The sequence below is a fragment of the Monodelphis domestica genome, chromosome 2 (assembly GCF_027887165.1).
Source record: "Monodelphis domestica isolate mMonDom1 chromosome 2, mMonDom1.pri, whole genome shotgun sequence".
NCBI classification, from domain to species: Eukaryota; Metazoa; Chordata; class Mammalia; order Didelphimorphia; family Didelphidae; genus Monodelphis; species Monodelphis domestica.
Genome location: NC_077228.1, coordinates 61,133,120 through 61,156,404, shown reverse-complemented (window position 1 = coordinate 61,156,404; position 23,285 = coordinate 61,133,120). Strand labels below are relative to the sequence as shown.

The window sequence follows — 23,285 nt, the reverse complement described above, 5'->3', positions numbered from 1 at the left end:
ATTCGGTCCCTTTGCATGACTAAAATAAGGCCAGGAACAAAAGCAGAAGAATGAAGGCACTAGAGCAGGGCTACCTACGGGTGTGTGCTGGGTCCCTCTGGCATAGGGTAAAGCCTATGAAACCCTTCGAAGAATTTTTTCTAAGTACAAAATACAGCAGGACTTGAAAGGGAGGCCTCTTATACTGAAAGACAGCTGCCCCCCAATTTCGTTTTAAAACCAGTTCAGAGGTTAAGGGGGGGAGGCAGCTACATGGTTCAGTGGGTTGGGAGCCTGGCCTGGACATACGATGATGTCTTGGATTCCAATGTGGCCTCAGACACTTCCCAGCTGTGTGGCCCTGAGTAAGTCACTTAACCCCCACTGTGTAGTCCTTCCCACTCTTCTGCCTTGGAACTTATACACAGTATGGTTTCTAAGATGGGAGGAGAAGACAGTAAGAAAGGAAGGAGACCATTCCAGGTATATCGGAAAGCCAATGCTAAGGGAGGGCACAGGAGATGGAATGTCATGGAGGAGGCACAGCAAATAGGCTGGCAAAGACCATGTGGTGGGGAAGAGTGTGTAAAAACACTTGGAACATCTGATAGGGCCAGATTGTGGGGGCTCTCTTATGTGACCAAAAAGCAGTGTACACAGGGCATCCCAAAAGTCTTCATGTCCTTTTAGGCTACCGAAGCTAAGACTGGACTCGGGACTTTTGGGACACCTTGTGCCCTAGAGACAGTAAGGAAAGGCTGGAGTTAATCAAGGAGTGACAGGATCTGACCCACACTTTAAGAAAAGCACTTATCAGACAAGGGAGAGAAAACGGGGGGGTGGGGGGATACTTAAGGCAAGGGAAGATTCATTAGAAGGCTTTTGCTAGAGTGCAGGAAAAAGATTATGGGGGCCTGAACTAGGATAAGGAGCACTATGAGTAGAGAGAAGAGGCCTTTCGCCAAGGAGAGAGTCGGATATATGGCATGAGAGAATGACCAGAGGTTATGATCCTGGGTGGCAGGAAGGAGAGCACTGCCCTCTCCAGAAAGAGGGAAGCCAGGAGGAGGGAAAGCCAAGGAGTTCTGTTTTGTAACTGCAGCCATCAAGGCTGGAATGTCGCAGAGGCAGCTGGTGATACTAGGCTGGAGCTTCAACTGGGGATCCAGGCCTAGAAGTCATCTGTACTGGAGATAACTGAAGGCTTGGGGCTGATGAGAGATGGGGCCAGGAGGCAGAGCCATGGGGCACCCCCATGTTGAAAGAGAGCAGCAAGGAACGGTCAGAAAGCAGAGAGGAGGGTGGGAGAACCAGTGGCTCTGGATTTTCAGGCCCTGACCCAGTGTCTGAAGGCAGAAGGAGCGTAATGATTATTTGCTGATGGACTGAAAGCCCAGCAAGGAGAGTGTCTAGGAGAGGGAGATGAACAATATTAGGTACTAGAAAGACTGAAAAAGGCCACTGGATTTGGCAATCAGGCAATCAATGATAACCTTGACAGGAGCAGTTTTAGTTAAGGGTAGAAAAATACTTGGCCCCATAGATAGATCACTGGCCCTGGAGTCAGGAAGATCCAGATTCAGATATTTACTAGCTGTGTGACCCTGGTCAAGTCATTTAACCTTGTTTGCCTCATTTTTCTCATCTATAAAATGAGCTAGAGAAGGAAATGGCATATTATCTCAGTATCTCTGCCAGGAAAACCCCAAACGGGGTCATGAAAAGTTAGACACTACTGAAACTGAACAACAACAAAAATACTTAGGTTTGGCCAATACCCCCAAACCTTATAATCTAAAACACAAATAGAGAAGGAGCATTTGCTTATGCAGATACCTCAGTGAAAACATGGCATATGTAAACAGACTGTAAATGTTGTACATTGTAGACAAGAGAGACCCATTATAGACTTGGGGTACAAATCCTTATAAATTATAAGCAGGAAGGATTTTGCCTTGGGGATAAAGAACTTGTGTCTCTCCTGGCTTACGCCATGTATAACAATGAGGCAGCTTCCTGTTTGGGTCCAGAATGGCATATGTGTCAATATCACGGTGACCAGAAAGGAAAACCCAGCTGGCTGCACCAGTAGGATGTAAATTCCTTGAAGGCAGACACTGTTTCCTGGCTTTCCTTCATATCCCAAAGCTTAGCACAGGTCCTGACACGTAACACGTACTTAGTACATGCTTATAGGTTGATCAGTTGGTTTGCTAATAAAAGCTCAGTGTGTTGGTGGCATCTAGCATGGATTTAAAAGATAACCAGCATGGCACACGGCACCCAAGATATGTGTGTGATGTGCCATGGTAAAGAGAAATGCCACATTAGCTGTACAGGCTAATATACAGCTAATGCATATGCATTGTTTTAATTATACATTACTAATACAGATTTGCTTTGCAAATACATGGTACTTATACATATGCACTGTATCAATTAAATTAGTGTTATTTTGTCAACTTAGTCTTGACCCTATTTGGAGTTTTCCTGGCAAAAATATGAAGTGGTTGTCAATTTCCTTCTTCAGATTATTTTAAAGATGAAAAAAACGGAGGCAAACAAGATTAATTGACTTGCCCAGGGTCATAAAGCTAGTAAGTGCCTAAAACTGGATTTGAACTCAAGTCCACCTGACTCCTGGGCCAGCACTCTATCTCCCACACAGCCTAGCTGCCCTTTTTGATTGAATATAGAATGTAAATAATGTGTGTTGTATTCATCCTCGAATTACCTCCTGTTTTGGAGATAAAGTTTTCTGGAACCCTGCCCCTCTCTCCTTTCCCGCCAAAGGGACTGGGAAAATTTTTCTTTACTTGGGCTTTTACTTTTGTCCTTTTATTTTTTCTACCTCAAGAGATTATTAATAAATCATATAAAATATAATACTTGGAGTTATTGCATATTAAATTTAATCTTACAGTGTATCTTCCTCTGTATTTTAACATGTATGAAATAAAGTAAAACTTGGGATAAAAACTGGGAATAAGGAAGCTAAGAATAGGGAAACAGACTTAGGATTTGTAAGGTCTTCACTGATATTAGTGAGTGGGATCTTGTAGACACACAGTAGAGAAATAGATGAATTACAGAAAGTTCCTGTATATTCTGATCCTCATGTGTCTACTAAAGCAGTCAAATTTGGAGAAGCTGTGTACAGTTCCAAGCCAGCATGGAAATTAGCAGGAAGTAACTAAGATAGAAAGCTAAACATGGAATTCAAGGCATTGTATAATCGTACAGAATATATAAGCTTTGAGCTTGTTCTAGATTCAAAAGATGTTTCTATAAGTGACTTTGCAACCAAGAACATATGTGCATGTAGTGTGCTTCTGGTATGAGAGCAGAGAGCATGGTGTTATAGGGAGATTCTTGAGGTTGGAGTCAAAAGGCTTGTTGTGTTCAAATCAGTTAACTCTGCTCCTTAATACTTTAGTGACCCTTGGCAAAATCACTTGCCATCCCCGGGTTTCCATTATCCCATCTATGAAATGGGGGAGTTGGCCTTGATGACCTGTAAGGTGCCCATAAATTCTAAGCCTGTGACCCAGTGAATCTGCACACATGTTTGCTGGCAGCGTTATATCTGACATAAGTTCTTTTATGTAGTAACTTCTTAAAAGTGGGAGCGTGATATCTTTTGTATGCAATATTATAATATATACTACATTTAATATGTGCAGCGTATATTACTTCAAAAGGAGCTACAAGTAACCCTTCCACATCACAACTTCCCCCATCTCAATTTCAATATATTGCAAGTCAGCATAAGAAATTAAATGGGAATTTTGAGGGAGTTTTGCAGAAACTGCAAAAAACACGCAAAGGCCAGCAGAAGACAGAAAAAGTTTGGAAACTCAGAAAGGCATAAAATATATGTATAGTATTGTACAGCATCAACATATTTTTTTCTTTTAACACCATAAATATACACAGTAAACACTCCATAGAAGAGAAAGGAAAAAATTCAGATTGCTTCTCTGGTATGAAAAAAGAGAGGGCCAAAAATTTTTATGCTGATTTTTCTAGATCATGGAGCCACCACGCTACTAACCCATGCAATATGGATCTGTAGATTGGTGATATCGAATATATGTAATATATTGTATATTACTCATTCTTTTAATAAATAATATATATTATATATTCTTCATGCTTGTTATATATACAAAGTATGTTTCTTTTTTAACTATGCAAGTAATAATGACCAATAATGTATAATAGTAATAATTAATAATATACAATAATAACTAATGATAATGCATAATAACATACTAATTTATAATAATTAATAATAGTGCAACTAATAATGTAGTGGACTTCTCTTAGGACAGAGAGCATGGAGTCTTTAAAAAAGCAATGAATTCAGAGTCAGGTCTACCCATTGACCCACCTAACTGCAAATGTCTTCTAGATATGACATACATATTATCAAGTTATTGATCATATATTAGTTATATATATATAACCGATATATGCAGCTATGTATATACATATACAAGGCATGTATGTGTGTGCTTGTATGTGTACACAAGCAGCTAGGTAGCCCAGTGAGAGAGCTCTGGATCAGATATCAAATTCAGTCTCGGACACTTAGTGGTATGATCCTAGGCAAGTCACTTAATGACTGTCTGCCTCAGTTTCCCCCTCTGTTAAAGAGGCATATAGCACCAACCTCTCAGGTTCATTGTGCGGATAAAATGAGATAATATTTGTAAAGCAATCTGCAAAACCCTAAATTGCTAAATGAATGCTAGTGATTATTATCATATGTTATGCAGCTAGATGGCAAAATGGAGAGAGTACTGGGCCTGAAGTCAGAATGATCCAAGTTAAAATTCAGCCTCAGACACTTCCCAGCTGGGTGGTCTTGGACAAGTCACTTCACCTCTATTTGCCCCAAGCTTCCTCATCTGTAAAATGAAGATAAATAATAGTATCTACCTCCCAGGATTGTTGTGAGGTAATATTTGTAAAAAGCTTAACAGAGTACATGGCACGTAAGAAGTGTCATACAAATATTGGCTGTTGTTATCACTACTATATTAGTAATATATTATGTGTGTAATATTATGTAATATAAGTATAGTACTATATAGTAAGTATCTGACATATATGTTCAATTTAGTTATATCTTCCTCATTCTTTTAAATGACTACATAAAAGGCTCCATGATGCAAGTATGCTGCTAGCATACACACACCCAGAATCCCTAGATATTTATATCTATCCATCTACATCTTTGTCTATAGTTAGAGCTAGCTCAAGATTGAGATAGAGACAACTACGTATCTTTTCATCTAACTATATCTGTCTCCATCTCTCTCCACTATTTTTATCTCTCTTCTGTTTTTATCTTATCTCTATCTCTACTTCTCTCTTGGACTATTTTTCTCTTTGTCTATCACTATCTTTCTGTCTATTTTTCTATGACTATCACTCTCTCTGTCTATATTTCTTTATCTTTCTCCCTAGTGTTGTCTCTCTCTTTATCACTGTCTATTGCTATCTTTCTGTCTCTACTTTGCTGTCTATCTCTAATCGTTCTATATCTCTCTATCTGTCTATTGTTCTGTCTATATCTCTATCATTCTATATCTCCATCTTTCTATTTATTGTTCTATCTCTATCTCTTTGTCGTTCTGTCTCTCTATCATTCTATATCTCCATCTTTCTATCTGTCAACTTTCTGTCACGGGGATTTTGGTGGAAGGCACATCAACAAAAGACTCTTTCCCTTTCCCGGAAGTGACCCTTACTTTCTACTCAAAAGGGGGCAGCGGTGCCTCTGCCCCCCAAACCCCAGCCTTGGTATGGCCTCCGCCACCCCAGTGGGGGGGCGGGGGGGGTCTCCCACACGTGGAGTGGTCTCCGGTGGCTCCAGACGTGGGAACTCCTGGTGGGTAAGCGGGGGCCCTGCTGTAGATGGGCAGGGAGGAGGGGGTGGGAGAATTACCTGCCTCTTCTCCCCAAAGTCCTGCGGAGCGCAGGATTCTACAGCCACACTCGACTCCCTTCTCAACTCCAGAGCTTGGAAGCACTGCCCTGCCCCAAGGCATGCTGGGAGAGTTCTTATTTCCTTCTGAAGCATTTTGATTGGCTGAGGCTGGAGGAGGATGAATGTCCCCATCACCTGCCTGACCTGACTCGTCACAGCATGGCTTCCTTCTTCCGCACTGCTGTCCTGCCCCAAGCCCCCATAGATATAGCTATCTCTCTGTATTACTTACAAATATATACACACTTATATATTTGAAAGATGTGTATGTGTATAAATACAGATATGTTTGTAGGTATGTAAGTCTATGTTTATGTCAGCTAGGTAGCGCCGAGAATAGAGTTGGAACTAGCTTCAGGAAGGCGTAAGTTCAAATGTGCCCTCAGACTCCTAATGGTTGTGTGACCATGGACTAGCTCTTTACCCGGTGTACCTCTGTTTCCTCATCTATAAAATAAGCTGGAGAAGGAAATGGCAAACCACACCTTTGCCAAAAATAAATAAATAAATAAATAAAAATACCCAAATAGGGTCAGGAGGACTCAGAGAAATAGCTGAAAAACAGCGGCAACAAAAATGTATGTGTTTTGTGTATGTAAGTGTGTATAGACATAATATTTTAGCTTTCCAAATGTAATTTGAACATGTGACTTTTGCATCTATCCAACATGATTTTGTGTTTAGAAGTAAAAAGTCACTGTGTTATCCAGAGAAGCATGGCTTCATCCCATGGGCAAATATTTATGTGTTGAGCTGTCCTGTATACACAAGATAAGTCTACACCCAGGTGCATATATAAATTATAGAGCATGAGTACTGAAGGAGAACTTACTGTTTCACTTGATCCCTTCCCCACTTTCACAGATGAGGACACAAGCTTAGAGATATCCATTGATTTGTTCAAGGTCACACAGAGTTTGAATTAGATAGAACTGGGGATTCCTGATTCTCCATTGAAGGTTCTTTCCATTTAGGAGCAGCTGAGTGACATAGTAGATAGAGCATCAGGCTGCCTGGAGTCAGGAAGACCTGAATTCCAAACCAGCCCCAGACCCTTATTAGCTTGTATGGCCCTGGGCAAGTCATTCAACCTCTACCTGCCTCAATTTCCTCAACTGTAAAATGAGGATCATAATAGCACCTACCTCCCAGGATTGTTGTGAAAATCCAATTAAATGATTCTTATAAAGTGCTTAGTAAGAGGTGCTTAATAAATTCTTGTTTCCTTTTGTTACCATGTTGCCTCTAATATGAATTGTATCCATTATAATGTACATATATACCCACATGCAACATATATGTAAAAGGAAGCTGCATGTATACACAAATTGGAAGGAAGGAAGGAAGGAAGGAAGGAAGGAAGGAAGGAAGGAAGGAAGGAAGGAAGGAAGGAAGGAAGGAAGGAAGGAAGGAAGGAAGGAAGGAAGAACGGGAAGGAAGGAAGGAAAGGAGGGAGGGAGAGTAAGGGAAGAGGAAAGGAAAGGAGGAAGTAAGGAGAAAGAGAGGAACCAGTATTTATTAATTACTTACTAAGTGCCAGGTAATGTGCTAAGCCCTGGAGATACAAATATGAGCAAGTAGTATCTGCTCTCAAGTAGTTTACATTCTAAATTACGGAGTTAATGTCTGACAAACAAAGTTAATAGATTACACGTATGACATTCTCTTTTCAAATATATTGACTTGTTTATATAACCCTTCTCATTAGGGTGTCAATACATCAAAAGGATATTAATGTGAACTATAATAATTAATAAGAAAACTTTGTCTTGATCACTAAGAAGTAAAGACAAGCATAATTAATTTCTTTGTCATGAACAATAAACATCAACTCTGATGTACTAAGAGCCTCTAATGAAGACAGGAGTCATCCTTAGGTTGTTCATAGACATGGGTGGTATAGCGAAAAGATTACTGGACTTGGCCCAACTCTGACATTTACCAGCTAGGTGAATATGGGTAAGTCATTGGATTTCTATGAAGCTTAATTTTAAATCTGCAAAATAGGGATAATATCTGTGTCACCAGCTTCATGGAGTTACTATTAAGAAAATATTTTGTAAACCTTAAAGCACTTTACAAATGTGCATTACTATTATTAGAGTTAAGTGATTGCCTAGCTGTTGATTAATCATCAACTAGTAATGCTCACTTAAATCCCAAAATGCAAACTCATGCATAAAGTCATGATTATAATAACTTTTACAAAGAAAGGCATCTATACCTGAACACTATAACTATTTGCTTTCTGAATGAACAAAGCACACAAGCAACATTCTCCAGCCTGTGCACAAAAATATTGGTATACTTTAAGTACAGAGATGCGACAAAATCATATAAGGGTCTGGGTTAACACATGGGATGTTCATGGAAGACTAATGCTTCTGATGTGAGGGCTTGCCAAGCCCTTTTCAGGACTATTTTCCTCCTTTGGTATCCACTTGCCACCCACCTCTCACCTGTGGTTCCAAGAAGGTGTGGTATATACAGAAGCCATACCATGGTAAAACCATCTTGGCAGATGGGCTAAACCAGGTTGAGGGTAACCAACAGACCTCAAACCTATTGGTGAGTTAGGGGAGCATCTGCTCCAGACATGTGAAGACTTCTCCTACAAGAGGCAGATAAGAACAATTTGTTCCAATGGCCACAAAGGCAATGAAAGCAAGCACTTAGAGCTTGATTAGAAATCAAAGAAGCCAAGGTCATTCATTGCAAGCCAAGTCATCACCAGTCATCTTGACTTTTGTTTTGTTACTGGACTTGGATGACTCAGGAAGAGCAAATGAAACTTTGGAACTCTGCCTCGCTTAAATCCAATTAATGAGCAAGTCAAAAGATACCATCAGTGATGTCATTTTGATTCTCTTCAAATATAAAGGAGAGCAACCAACCAACCAGTACACGTCTCAGTATAATAGTTCTCTTTGACCTATTTACATTGGACTAGTATAATTTAATTAATATTGGCTTAATGTTTGAGAGTTACCTAATAAATATTTAAAAGGCAGCTTCTGGTCTTCACCATCTGATGTGAAATGGCAAAATCACTTTGCCATGGTTTTTGCTTTGCTTACACCACAACTGTACTTTGAAAGACCTGAGGGATAGTGCTTCTGTAACATATTGTACTTTTAAATCTGTCATGCTATACTGTACCGAAAACTCTTGTGCTCATATGCCATCAATTGGGCATGCCATCTGGAAAAGCGGTACCCTAAACATGTGTGTAACATATTTCTGAAGGCAGAAGGAGGGGAGAGAAGTCTGCAAATCATCTACTTCTCACCTTCCTCTGCATTTGAATATTTTAATCACTGAAATGGCTTTAAGGCATAAATAGCATCATCTAGTGATGTGATAACTCCAAGATTAAAATGAATGTGTAAATGCATCTGCTTTTATGTGGACATAGAATTATGAGTGTGTGCATGTCTGTATGAATGGGCAAAGGTATGAAAATATAGATTGGATGTTTGAGTGTGTGAATGAGTTAGATTTTGTGATTTATGGGGAAGAGTGTATGTGTCAGTGGGGACGATCTGTGTTGTGTGTGTGTGAGTAGAGATGGTAAGTCTGTTCAGGCAGTTGTCCTTAACTGTATTAAAGCAGAGTTTGGCTCCTACTAGAAATGGATTAGGGAGAAAAGCTCCCTTTCTATCTCCCTTGGAGATCATTACCCAGTGTAGATAAGGAGAAAGAAAACCAACTGCCAGTGATTCATAAAAATGCTTATGGGCCAGTATCATAGCCTGAGGGTGCATGACCATAGAGGCCAAACTTTTGGCAGAATTTTCTCCTGGAGTAACCTCTTTCCTTCTTTCCTTCTGCCTCTTCTAGGCAGGACAGGGTGGCTTGCTGCTCTCTTGCCAAGTTTTGCTGTGAAGATTATGTCAGGTATTCAGTCATTTAACTCCTTATTTACTTGTTATTCTATTAGTCTGTCTGTCCAGTTCCTGTATTGTGTACTAATTTCACCTTTCATTTTTGTGCAAATTTGTGCGTGGATGTTTCTCATCTTTTTCAAGATGGATTGTTTCTTTTGGAAAGAGCCTATTAGCCTTTGAACCCTGTTCCATCTAAAGCCCTGGGCAGTAAAAGAGAAAAATAATTCAGATGAATACATCTTCAGTGTGGGGGATTCAGAGCCTTCAACAATGTCTGTCCATTCACTAAAACTAGTCAATGTCCTAGGGATCCTGGTAGAGTCATTATTATATTCTTACACCAGCCCATCTACCCACAACTTATATCCCCGAGCAACTTTTAGTCAGAGCCATCACCACACTGTTTACTCCGCTGCATACTACTGACCTTTGAATTTCCTGTGCCACTTTGCCCACATATTTTTTTAAGCCTCATTCAACTCATTCTTCATTTTTTTTTGTTTTCCTCTAGACATGCACATCTATTGTGGATAGAGTGTTTGACTTGGAGTCAGGAAGATATGAGTTCAAATCTGGCCTCAGACACTTATTAGCTATAAGGCCCTGGGCAAATCACTTAACATATATGCCTCAGTTTCTTCATTTGTAAAATGGCTATAATAATAGCACCTACCTCTCTGAGTGTTTTCAGGAGAATTAAATGTAATAATATTTGCAAATCATTCTACAAACCTTAAAGCATGCCACAAATACTAGCTATTATTATTATGGTATTGTATAGTCTGTATGTAGCGGATAAAGGTAGCTGTAAATTATAAAATATGTACAGCTCCTGGATAGATGGCTAGAAAAGACTATAGCTTACAGGCCAACTTTCTTTTGTTATATTTAATTTTTTTCTCGATCACATGTAAATAAAAATTTCCAACATTTGTTTTTAAAAGTTTTTAATTCCAGATCTCTCCCCCTCCTTGAGAAAGCAAGCAGTTTACTGTAGATCATAGAGGTCTAGTTATGCAGAAATTTCCCAAATTGCCCATATGCTGCAAGAAAAAATGCAGACCAAAAAAAAGGAGAATAATATTGAAAGTAAAATTATATGCTTCAATCGGCATTCAAACTTAACAGTTTTTCCTCTGGAAGTGGATAGCATTCTTCCTCCTAAATTCTTCAGAATTGTTGTGGATCTTTGTATTGCTGAGAAGAACTAAGCCATTCATAGTTGATTATCTTCTTGTCCTGTGTACAATATTCTCCTAGTTCAGCTCATTTCACTTTGCATCAGTCCATGTAGGTCTTCTTAGGGCCAACTTTCAAGGATATCTTGAAAAAGTTCAAGAGCTGCCTAATGTTTCTGAGCCATAAAACGAAGTCATAAGAAGCACCACAAAGGAGCCTTCTCCCTCATTGGTTCTGATTGCCTTTGAGCTGGGAGCCTCGACAAATCAATTAAATCCAACAAACATCTGTTGAGTACCTACTTATGAGTGAGGCAGTGCTCTCACTGCTTAAATGCAGAAGTGAAATCTAAAATGTGGGTCCTTTCAGACCTTAAGGTATCTTACCACCATTACCAAATGGGGGGATAGAACATCTGCATGAACAGACAGGGAATAACAATGGCTGGCATTTTATAGGGCTTTGATGTTTGCACTTTTTATATACATTATCTCATTTGAGAAATTTTAGGATGGAGAGATCTCTCATTTGGAAGATTGGGAAAAGAAGATTTCATGGAAAAGATAGCCTCAGGTGAACCTTGAAAGAAGGCATGATCTTTCCCCAAGTGGATGAAGTCATTGGTGGGATGGGTGGAGTCCATTCTAGGCATGTGGGACAGCACAAGCCAAAGCAGAAAAAATGGAAGAAGATGAGAACAGAATAGATGCAATTCTATTTGGGTAGGAAGTAGAATATGGAAAGGAGGAATGTTAGGTTAGTCTGAAAAGACAGGTTAGAACTGGATACAGAAGGCTTTGAATACCAGAATAAGGAATTTCTCCTTTATTCAGCAGGCAAAGGGGACCAATGAAGTATTTCAAAAGTAGAGAAACATGTAATCAGAAACACTGCACTACAAAAATTACAGATGCAGCAGTGTGAAGGGTGGCAGAGAGTGGAGACAGACTGTGATCTGGAAGATGAGACAGGAGCTCCCAGCCCTAACTTGTTTTCTGGTTAGTGATAGCTCTTAGAGGCTCCCAGTTCTTAATAATTGTTGTTTTCAAGACAGTCCAGGATTTCAGATCCTTCTGAGTCCAGAGGAACAAGACAAATAGAAAAACAAAAAAATGTAAAGTAAAATTTTGTGTTAAATTTTAAAACATTCTGTTCTACTAAGCAACTTTTTATTCCTGATTGTGATAAGTTCTGGTAGTCCTTTCACATGAACTGGCCAACCTAAATGTAGGATTCCCCCTATTTAGTGCCAAATAAATGTCCTTTTAAGATGCTTTTCACCCAATGTTCCTTAAAGTGGCCATGCACTATTACATCATAATGAAAGTTTTGCATATATTGTTTCAAAGAGATGTTACATCCACCATTCTGAACAAGACATCACTATATTTTGCTTATCTTGCTTGATAGGCCTGATCCTTCCTCCCTACTGATAGTATTGTTTGGTTTATCTGGAGCAAGTTCCTGTCTTTTTGTCCTTGGTTATTTGAGTGATGTATTCTTCAAGCTTTGGTAACATCTTGACACTTTTAGCTCTTTGCTTCTATTCTTCTTAAACAATATTTTTTTTTTGTATACATGATGCCAGCAGATGTAAAAAGGCTGATTTGTTTTAGCATCAGTCTTCTGTGGTACAATGCTATTTTGACTCAAGGAACCCTGATCATCCATTCTGTCACTAACAAGAATCAGAATCACAGAATCACATCATTTCAGAGCTGGGAAAAGACCAAAGTGACCATCTGCTCCAACCTTGGGAAAAAACAAACAACTTCCTCCACAAATACCTGACAAATGGCCATACAGGCTTTCCCCCAAGACTTTCAATAAAGAGAAATTTGTTACCTCTAAAAGTAGCCCTTTCTATATTAAGAAAGCCTACACTGTTATGAAGTAGGTTTTTTTTCTCTCTCCCTTATATGTCCACCCATTCATCCCAGTTCTTTAAAGGGGAATTCCATTTCCATTGATGAGCAAACCTCAATATACTCCACATATACTCCATCCTACATCAGATGTCCCATCTCTCCGTTTTAATCAGCTCCATCCCTCAGCTGTACTGGCTGCCATGATGTGATATACTTGCCTGTGAGCATACCAAAGAGCACTAGACAAGAAGTCAAGAGCCCTGGATTCAAATTTCAGTTCTGCTTTAGTTTGCTTTGTGTCCTCAATCAAGTCATTTAACTCCATCAAGTTCATCAAGTTTCAATTTCCTTCCCCATACAATGGGAGAATTAGATCATGTAGTTACCTAACAGTTCAAAAAAATTATCTGATAATAAAATGCTCCAGCCCTATTTTGTTATAAAGGAAGGCACAAGTGAAAAATTTCAGTTTCATTGAGTTTTTTTTTTTCAATTGCATGTAGAAACAATTTTTGAAAATTGTTTTCTGACATTTTGCAGATTTTATGACATTTGTTTCAGATTTTTTCCCTCCGTCCTCTACCTCCTCGAGGCAATAAATAGTCTGATAGAGACTATATCAGTACTTTCATGCAATACATATTTCTATAGTTCCCATGTTGTGACTGAAGACATATATCACATTTACAACAATAACAAAAAATAACTCCTAAAGAAAATGAAGGATGATGTGCTTTGGAAAAACTTCAGTTTTATTGACCCAAATCAGCTTTAATTAATGCTCCTTGAGAACAGGAAACATTTATAGTCTTTGTCCCCACTCCATCTGCTAGCAGCGTGCCTACCAGGCACACAGTAGATATTTAATAAATAATAAAATAATAAGTGACTGGTTAATGCTGAAAAGGGACTCATTCATTCAACAGGCATTTGCTTAACGGGCTTAATAAGCAACTGGGGCACCATGCTAGGCACAGGATATTCAAAAACAAAACCTTCACTACCTTCAGGGAGCTCATATTCCTTTGACTAGTTGGGAAAGGAATTAGTGGGACCATGTTAATGATGATCAGGGGAAAGCAGTTTTATAAATAGAAACACATGGTACACAAACAGATTTTGAAAGTAGACATAATTTAATAAAAGAGCAAACTGTGATATGTCTGTGAAACCATAGAGATAACAGAACCTCTAAAATTCATTCCTAAATCCAAAAGGCAACCCAAGAGTTTTTCTGCTATTGCTGATAATCATTTCGATACCACCTTCAACTTGAGGAGTAGTTTCCCTAAGAGATAACCATGAAATTCACCTGCATTGCCACATAATTTTTTGTGTTTGTTGGTCATCATGTTGCTTCCAGTATAAGTTCAATCTCCCTTTTCTTGTCTCCATGTCTCCCCACTGGGAGGGCTCAGAATCCCACATTCCCAGAGTTTTCCTTGGGTTTGTTTGGGGGTGTCTCTTTCCTGTTGGGAAATATTCCCTTCCTCAGATCCTTGCTGTTCTTGCACAGGGCGAGCATGAACCCAGAAGATCCTTTTCCTAAAGGTAGACTTTCCTTTAGTATAGATTTTCTCTTCTGTTTCCAGAGTGGGTGTTTGTTGGACTGGTGATCCTGGGAGTCTTCCTCTTCTTCCTCCTGGTGGGAATCTGTTGGTGCCAATGCTGTCCACACAGCTGTTGTTGCTACGTCAGATGTCCGTGTTGCCCAGACTCCTGTTGCTGTCCTAGGGCATGTGAGTGAAAATGAATATTTCAAGTTAACATTCAGAATTGTGCTCAACCCCACTTCCTCTTACCCAGACCTTTAGTTTCACCCAATGGGCTAATCCTTTCCTACCCTCATCTCTGTTGGAGAACCCTAAGAAACCATAGCATCATTGTCTTAGACTCACCAACAGTCCTACCCCAATTCCTCCTGTCTAGGCCTTTTAATCCACATATAATTCTTCATATGAAGTCTTCATTAATTTCCATGAAGGACAGACTTGAAGGTAAGAGGGTAGGTTTAGAATGCTGGGATTGGAATGACTGGAGAGGGAAAGCTCATCCAGGTCCATCAACCCTTTCACCAATGACCTAAAGACAGAGAAAAACCACATTACTTCTTTTCCCTCCCAACGTATACCAACATATAGACAATTGGAAAAATGCAACTTGTTCCCATAGACCTATCAAATCCTGGAGGCCACTAAAGGAAAAGATATCTTTCATGATCAGAATTAAGGCAACTTGTCAGGGAAATCAATGTTATTTATTCTTCATTTCTGGTAAAGGAACAGAATCTGAATGAGGACATTCCTAGTCATTGGGTTTCCTTTCTAAGAGTTGAGGCAGAATTCTGCTACTGTGTTTTAGGCTGAGCTGCCAAGTTGTTTTTACAGAGAGTGCTGTAGCATGGTACCTAGTGCCATTTAATTACCCCATTTTTGTCAGCTACTAAACACTATAATTCCTCATATTACTGCCTTTCAACATAGCTGGAGCAAGGAACATCAGGGGGCAGGAAAGTAAGACTGATGAGTCAAGGGGTGAGAAATAAAAATAATTTTGAAACCATGAGTTTCCTCAGATTGTTCTACTAAAGAATCTTGGGGGGAGTGTGTGTGTGTGTGTATGCATGTGTGTTTGAACTAAAGGTTGTGGGGACATAATGTCTATTGTTTCTCATCTCTCTTCACAGTATATGAGGCAGGGAAGGCTGCAAAGTCTGGATATCCTCCCTCTGTCTCCAGTGTGCCTGGTCCTTATTACATACCCTCTGTTCCTGTTGGAGGGGTCTCTTCTTCTGCCATGCTGATGGATAAGCCACATCCACCTCCCCTGGCATCAAGTGACTCCATTGGAGGAAGCCAGAGTGGTAATAACAAAATATATTCTCCTACCCTACCCCATTCTGCAAGTGTGCTCATATTTCTGCTCCTGGTATGGGTCAACTCAGTGAAACTACTAAATCCATGAATGGAGTTAGGCCTGTATTACTCTAGAAATCAATTCCAACCTAATGGCCAACTATGGTACTAAAATTCCCAAGGTCAAGAGGATGTTGTTTTTCTCTTTCTCCAGGCCCTTCTACAATAGTAAAGTAATAGAAAATAATTCAAACTACCCCTCAGACCTCTAGTCAATCAATAAACCCATGAGTTATCTGTCATTATCCCAGGATTTTGCAATGCATAATGTTTTATTTTTAATGTTTTTAAGTTTAATATTTAGGCTCTGTCCTCAAAAAATGTATAATCTGGTACTAAATTGTGTGGGGCCATTCTGTGCAATAGGAATTCAGAAAAGGGGAGCTTGCTGTAGGTTAGAACAGGCTGGAAAGTCTTCATTGATGAGGTGAGTCTTGAAAGTTAAAGAAGATTGAGACAGAAAAGGGCAAGAAAGAGAGCATTGCTTCCAGGTAAGAAGCCCTAATGAGCAAAGCAGAGAAAGGAATGGTAGGGGAAGGTCTTCCTGAGGAATGATTAACAAGTTGACAGCCTAGGTGGTACCAAACTATGGAGGGGAACCATTATAGAGCAATGAGTAGGGGACTAATGGGATAAAAGTGCTATTATGGAAACAGCATGTAGGATGGATGAGAGGAAAGAAAAACTGGAATTAACAGGATCTAGAATGCCATTGTATTCCAATGAGCCAAATATGAGGCAGTGAGGCCTGAACCACAATGTTGGAAATGGAAATAGAAAGGATAAGGTTCAGTTCAGGAAAACAAAGATTAAATGACTACTTTATGGAGGGTAGTGTGTGAGGGATGGAAATAGCACCATCCCTTGCCTGGAGGAGCAAACAGTCCAATGCAGAGGGAACAAGATAAGTATAACTCAAGGCGGTAGGTAAGTGCATTGGAAAGGTCACATAGAGAAGGAAGAGAGCTTTAGGAAGGGAATAATCCTTTCTCAGCTAAGGGAATTGGGACACCTTCATGGAGGAGATAGTGCTTAAGCCAGGGATACACAGAGGGAAGGGCCTAAAGAGAACAGATGATTGTCTAATTTGATTGGAAGTCAGTGTGCCTGAAGGGAGAAGATTGTGAAACAAGTCAGCAAGGGCACAGTAGAATTAGATTAAAGAGGCTTTGGATACCAAACCAAAGAATTTCACAGGTGAAATTGGTATGGAGCTGGTACTAATTATAAACTTTCACAGACTTCCCAAGTAGAATCTCTCAGCCTCTAGATCTGCCCCCATCAGCAACTTCTAGAAGACAAGGAGGGAAACATTAAATAATTTCAAGCCGTCAGTTTGGTGTAAGTTGAGTTGGAGGTCACTGTGTAGAATGGTGAAAAACTCTAATTAACTGCCATTAATTAGATCTATGATCTTCAGCAAGTACCTTCAACTCTGAACTTCCACTTTTTCATTTAAAACATAAAGGGGTTAAAGGATCCCTTTAAATTCTTAGAAATTATTGATGACTCCCCCCAAAGAGATTTTGTTTGAGTAAGTTATACTATGTTTATCATAGTAGAAACCAAAATATTTTTATTATTATAAAACCAGTTTTAACCAAGTAGACTCTTTGAAAGAGTGTCTAGGATTTTTTTCCCTTGAGAATTACTGGAATAGATGATCCCTAAGTTCCCTTTTCATTTTGAGATACATTCACAAGTCAAAATTTCCTATAGACATGTGCAAAAGTGGTTTTGGAACCCACTTGTAAGAGGTCAGGATTACAGGGTCACCTGAAAATTCATGTGTATAGAAAAAAAAAACAGTTAAAACTTGAATGGATGAACCCCTGATAACAGATAAAGGTCTGATTTTTTTTTTTTGGTTATTTATCCTGCCTTTGAGTAACAATATCTACCCTCTATAGCTAAGTATATCATATTCGATAATGGTGGGTCTTGCTGGAGATAATTATTATTTGCAGATCTTGAATATTCAATCAGTCAATAAACATTTATTAGGCATTTATGCACTAGACATTTTGCTAAGGGCTGGGGACACAAAGACAAAATGAAATATTATCTGCTGTCAAGGAACTCATTCTATCTAAGAAGACAATATGTACATGTACATACATATACATACCCCATCAATATGGAATAAGTACAAAAAAAATTTGAGGCACTAAGAATTGGAGGATTAGGAAAGGCTTCAGATAGAAGGAAGTCCCTGAACAGAGTTTTGAAGGAAAGAAAGGATTCCAAGAGGCAGAGATAAGGTGCATTCCAGGCATGGATGGAAACCAGTACAAAAATCGAGAGACAGGAGATGGAATATCATGTGCAAGGAATAGACAAAGCCCAGTTTGGCTGGATTATAAAGTATGGGAAAGGGAATAATCTGTAAATTGAAAGGATAGATTGAGTTCAGGTAACAAAGGGCTATAAAAGCCAAATAGGAATTTATATTTGATCCTTAAGACAGTAGGGAACTTCTAGCTGTGTGACCCCAAGCTTAGCCCTTACTGCTCTTTTGTCTTAGAATCAATACTTAGTATTGATTCCAGGACAGAAGGTAAGGGTCTAAAAAAGGCAATGGGAAGCCAATGAAGTTTATTGAGTAAGAGAATGACATGGTTGGATTTATACTTTAGGAAAATCATTTTGGTAGCTGATGGCTGGGAGAAAGGAGAGACTTCAAGGTAGGAAGTTAAATTAGGAAGCTGTTACAATAATTTAGGCAAGAGGTGCTGAAGTACTCGAGCAAGGTGGAAGCTATGTAAATGGAGTGAAGGGGACCAAAAGAAGAGATATCAGAGGTAGAAATGACAAGACTTGACATCTGTCTAGATATGAAGGATGAATAAGAATCAATCATTGAGCAGAGGTTGTGAGCCTCTGTTGTGAACAGAAGGATCTGTGTCCTCAACAGTTAGGAGGGAAGTTCTGAAGAGAGAGGGTTTGGGGAAAAGATGCTAGGTTGTCTTTTGGATGTATTAAGTTTGAGCCTATAGAATATTTTATTTGAAATATCTAGTAGGCAGTTGGAGATGTGCAAGTGGAGCTCAGGAGCTACATCAAGATTGCATATATAAATTGAAGAATCATCTGCATAGAGATTATAATTAAACCCATGGGAGCTGATTAAATCGCCAAATGGGAGACTGTAAGGAGAGAAGAGAAGAAGGCCCAGGACAGAGCCTGGGGGTGTCCCCATAGTCAGGAGGTATGATATAGATGAGAACCAGCAAAAGATTCTGAAATTCCCAAGGCTTGAGGAGGGTGTGAGAGGAGAGGCAGTGGAGGCAATAGGTATAGATAATTTTTTCTTGTTTGTCTGTTAAAGGGGTCAAGGGGCTGTGACACAAGCCCGGGAAAAAGACTTCTTTTGTATTGCTTTAGTCATCTGTGTATTGTGAAAGAACAGCCAAATCGTTTGGTTTAAAGCTAAGCAGAGGAATTATATTTGATCCTAGAGGCAAAAAAAGGAACGATCAGAGTTTATTGAAAAAGGGAGTGACGTGGTCAGACCTTCATTTTTAGGAGAATCATTTTGGCAGATTGTAGAGTATGACCTGGAGAGACAAGAGATTTATGGCAGAGAGGCCAGCTAGGGGTCTGATGCATTGTCCAGGTGAGAAGAAGATAGACTGAGCTTCACTATCCTCCCAACTATTGGTAGAATTCCAATTCCTGAGAAAGAAATACTGTCAGATGGTTAATCAACAAGTATTTAGTAAGCACTTAATATGTGCTAGTAGCTAGATCATAGTAGATAAAAGTCACTGATTGGGAAGGGGGGGCAGGGAAGAGCTAAGTGGCTTGGTGGATGGAGAGCCAGACCTGGAGGCATGAGGTCCTGGTTCATATCTGACCTCAGACACTACCTAGCTGTATGACCCTGAGCAAGTCATTTGACCCTCATTGCCCAGCCCTTACTGCTCTTCTGCCTTGGAACAATCCACAGAATTGATTCTAAGATGGAAGGCAAGGGTTTTTTGAAAAGCCATTGATGAAAATTATCTGATCTTTCATGCCTCTTTGCTCCATTCTTTCCTTCTCTGTTTCCCCATGTGATAATTAAAATGTTTGGGAGCAAGGGAAATATATATATATATATATATATATATCAATTATGACCGCTGAAATATGTTTTCTACTGTGTCTTGGTTTTATATAAATATAAAATGGTCTCCAGGGAATATATTCCCAATTTATGAATATGCCCAAGCCAACTGGGTTTTATAGAGAAATTTAATTTATAATACACTGATTAATCAATAGAAAAAGAGAGAAAGTAAGAAAGGAATAAGAATGAATAAATCAGTCAGTTAGTTTTATCACTCACCCAAGATCTCTCTAGGTAAGGCTAGCCTCCTTTCAAGAAATGTTTCCAGAGAATTCTTCTCCTTCAGAGCCAGCCTTCTCTCCTGGTCCTCCCACAGAGCAACCTCCTCAGTCCTCCTTCAGAGCCACCTCGCTCAGAGCAAAACCTCCTCCACTTCCCCCTGTCCTCAGACCCTGCTATCTTTAAGGACACCATCTAAGTTCCCTCCCCTCAGTTCTCACATCTACCAATCACTGTCGATGTCTCCCCTAGTTTAACCCAGGACCACCCAGAGGTCTGTGGCTTTGCACATGTCTGTTGAAGGTCATATTCTCAAATAATTAAATCTTGATCTTGCTGCAGCCCTTCCTAAATCCTGTTGCTCTAAGTAGGGTGGAGATTGTATTTTCCAAGACCTGGTTCTGTCATTCCAAGTATCTCTATTGTATCAATTCTAAAATCAATCATGACTCAAAGAACTTCCTGTTCTATGCTTAAGCATAGGTCAAAGCCCTTTCCATTGTTTAGCAAAAGGTTTCTGTCCTAAAGTAGTCTTAAGTAGGGAGAAGAAGGACCCTCCCATGCCAAGGGTTTTCACATTCCAATAGAGTTCTTACTATCAGTAGGAAATTTTTTCCAGTATAAAATTTCCCAATGGGGAAATTTCCAACATTCATAAGTCTAAGAAATTTTAAGGTTTACACCCATCATTCTTCTTCCTCCCCTGCCCTGCTATTTCTGGTTGTAGCTCCTGTTCTGGTTTCCTTTTGTTGGTTCTCAACCCTTCTCCTTTCCTATTTCCTTCAACCCATTTGTGGTGTCATTTTATCAAGCTTTCCTTGGGGATCTGGACACTCTTATTCTTATCATCTGTTCACACTGTAGTGCTCCAATGAATTCCTAGTGACTTCACATTAATGGCACCATTTGGAGGTGACACAAGCAAGTGAACTTATACAGTATGGTGGAGAGCATTGACTTTGGCTTAGTGCCCAGTTCTGCTACTTTGGCCAATTGACCAATAACCATTAATTATATACCTACTATGTACCAGACACTGTGTTGGGGATATAAAAACAAAGAAATAACCCCTGTGCCATAGAAGCTTACATTCTAATTGAGAGATAAATGCATGTGTACCTGTATATAGTAACTTGCTGAGGGTCAAATAGCAAGAGATATGATTTGAACTCAGGTCCTCCTGACTCCAGGGCTAGTATTCTATCTACTGTGCCACTTAGATAGCCCTGATGGAATATTGCCATACTTTAAAAAAAAGACAAATAAGGAGCTGCTCTGGTCATACAGTCACTTAACCCTTTTGCCTCAGTTTCCCCATCTGTCAAATAAACTGGAGAAGGAAATAGCGAACCACTCCAGTATCTTGGCCAAAAAAACCTCAAATGTGACTAAAAAGACCAATCGACAAAACAACAAATATTCCATTACATTCATATATCAGTTTGGGTAGCCATTCCCCAAACAATGGGCATCTGCCACGTCAACATTTTATCTGAAGCCTTGAAACGAGCATCCTCTTATCATGACCCTCTGTGCCTCATGTCCTGTCCTTCAGTAACAACACAAAAGACAATCCTTCTCATTGACCACTGAGGAGATTACAGACCTACCTTAAGCAGATCATGAGAGATTTTGCCAAAAAGGACATGACTTCCTTAAGTCTGCAGTGTCATTCTAGCTCCGAGAATGGGGATGGCCCCTCTGGGTGAGCCAGGGAGAATACCTCAAAGGCTTAACTCTACCACAGAAAAATCCAGACAGATCAAAATCCCCAACTTACTCTAGCAAGGAGGCAGAGATAACATGCTGTGAAAGTTGGCACCCCGGATTACTTCTGCATGTCTACGGTTTCCAGCTGTTAAGCAGCCTGCTCTTGAAGAAGGAGCTAGAGAAGATCCTTTGGGTGTGCTGGTGAAGAGACAAAGTCCAACTGTCTAAGCAAAAACCCTTTTGGAGAGAGGCAGGAGAATAAAGGGTTGGATTCTCTATTTACAAAAGAAAGAGCTGTGTTTTGTCGGAACTAAGGATAATAACTTTTAAATCTTAAATAGCCAGGGGCAAAGGACTGCAAATACTTGAGCAAAATTGGAGTTTGAGAGGACTGAGTGTTAGAATTTAGTCTGTGAGCTTTTAAGGGAGATGGCTAGCTGGTACTGTGGATAGAGTGCTAGGCCTGGAGTCAGAACAGCCTGATCTCAAATCTGACCTCAGACACTGGAACTCTCTGTCCTCAGGCAGATCACTTCACTTCTGTCTACCTTCAGTTTCCTCATCTGTAAAATGGGGATAATAATTTAGTTCAGTCATGTTCGACTCATTGTGACTCCATTTGGGGTTTTCTTGGCACAGACATTGGAGTGGTTTGCCATTTCCTTCTCCAACTCATTTTATATATGAGGAAACTGAGGCAGATAGAAGTAAGTGATTTACCCAGGGTCACATAGCTAGTGTCTGAGGCCGGACTTGCAGATGAGTCTTCCTGATTCCAAACCCTCTGTCCACCCAACATGTAACTTCCATGAGATGGTAATAGTGCCTACCTAACTTTGCAAATCTTAAAGTACTATGTAAATTGTAGCTTTTATTATTATTATTATCTACATCCTTAATCCAGCTTCTTCCTGAAGAATATTCAGACCAGTTCTGGCTTGTGGAATAGCAAGTGTAAAAATGGAGATTTTGAACCCTAGACTTCATTCCCCAGAAGTCCTTGGTATTTCCCAGAATTCCCTCTAATCTCTCCTGAGTCTCCACGTTGGTGAGATCACAATTGGCATTTAACTGGCAGTAATGCCTCCTAGGCTCTCTTCCTTTGCAATGATGTAGCAAGTATAGTAGTAAACTAAGTGAAGGATTTTTAAATGGGCTAATCAGCCATGGGCATGTGGTTTTTATTTGTATCTTCTTTATTCCTTGATTTCTAATGATCCGTAATAAACCTCATCAAAAATAATATTTTTATTGTTAGAGATATAATTTAATTTTTACACAAGGTAGCTTGCTATCTAAGCAAGGGCTGTCTAACTCCTGGATCCTGAATTGAGACAAGTGCTCAGGGCACTTTTGCAGAAAGAAGAGACTCTCTCTCTCTTTCTCTCTCTCTCTCTCTCTCTCTCTCTCTCTCTCTCT

At 39.7% G+C, this 23,285-nt stretch overlaps 2 protein-coding genes across 8 annotated transcripts in view; one reads left to right on the top strand and one right to left on the bottom strand.

The window, feature by feature from the left end:
• The window catches only part of MAEL (maelstrom spermatogenic transposon silencer), an 82,853-nt gene extending 76,778 nt beyond the window's left edge, over window positions 1–6,075 (bottom strand). For 2 of the 4 annotated variants that reach the window (XM_007480694.3, XM_007480696.3), the window contains exon 1: window positions 5,940–6,075. In XM_007480694.3, coding sequence (XP_007480756.2) covers window positions 5,940–6,070 — 131 coding nt within the window. In that variant the 5' untranslated portion in view covers window positions 6,071–6,075. Of the gene's footprint in view, window positions 1–5,935 lie in introns of all 4 variants that reach the window. The other 2 variants (XM_007480698.2, XM_056815488.1) reach the window with 1 other exon arrangement.
• The window catches only part of ILDR2 (immunoglobulin like domain containing receptor 2), a 100,845-nt gene that overhangs the window by 49,074 nt on the left and 28,486 nt on the right, over window positions 1–23,285 (top strand). For 2 of the 4 annotated variants that reach the window (XM_007480699.3, XM_056815484.1), the window contains 3 exons: window positions 9,818–9,874; window positions 14,504–14,650; window positions 15,598–15,774. The exons of 1 other annotated variant lie outside the window; for it this stretch is intronic. In XM_007480699.3, the coding sequence (XP_007480761.2) occupies window positions 9,818–9,874; window positions 14,504–14,650; window positions 15,598–15,774 (381 nt within the window). The remainder of the gene's footprint in view (window positions 1–9,817; window positions 9,875–14,503; window positions 14,651–15,597; window positions 15,775–23,285) is intronic. One more of the 4 variants, XM_056815485.1, reaches the window with a different exon arrangement.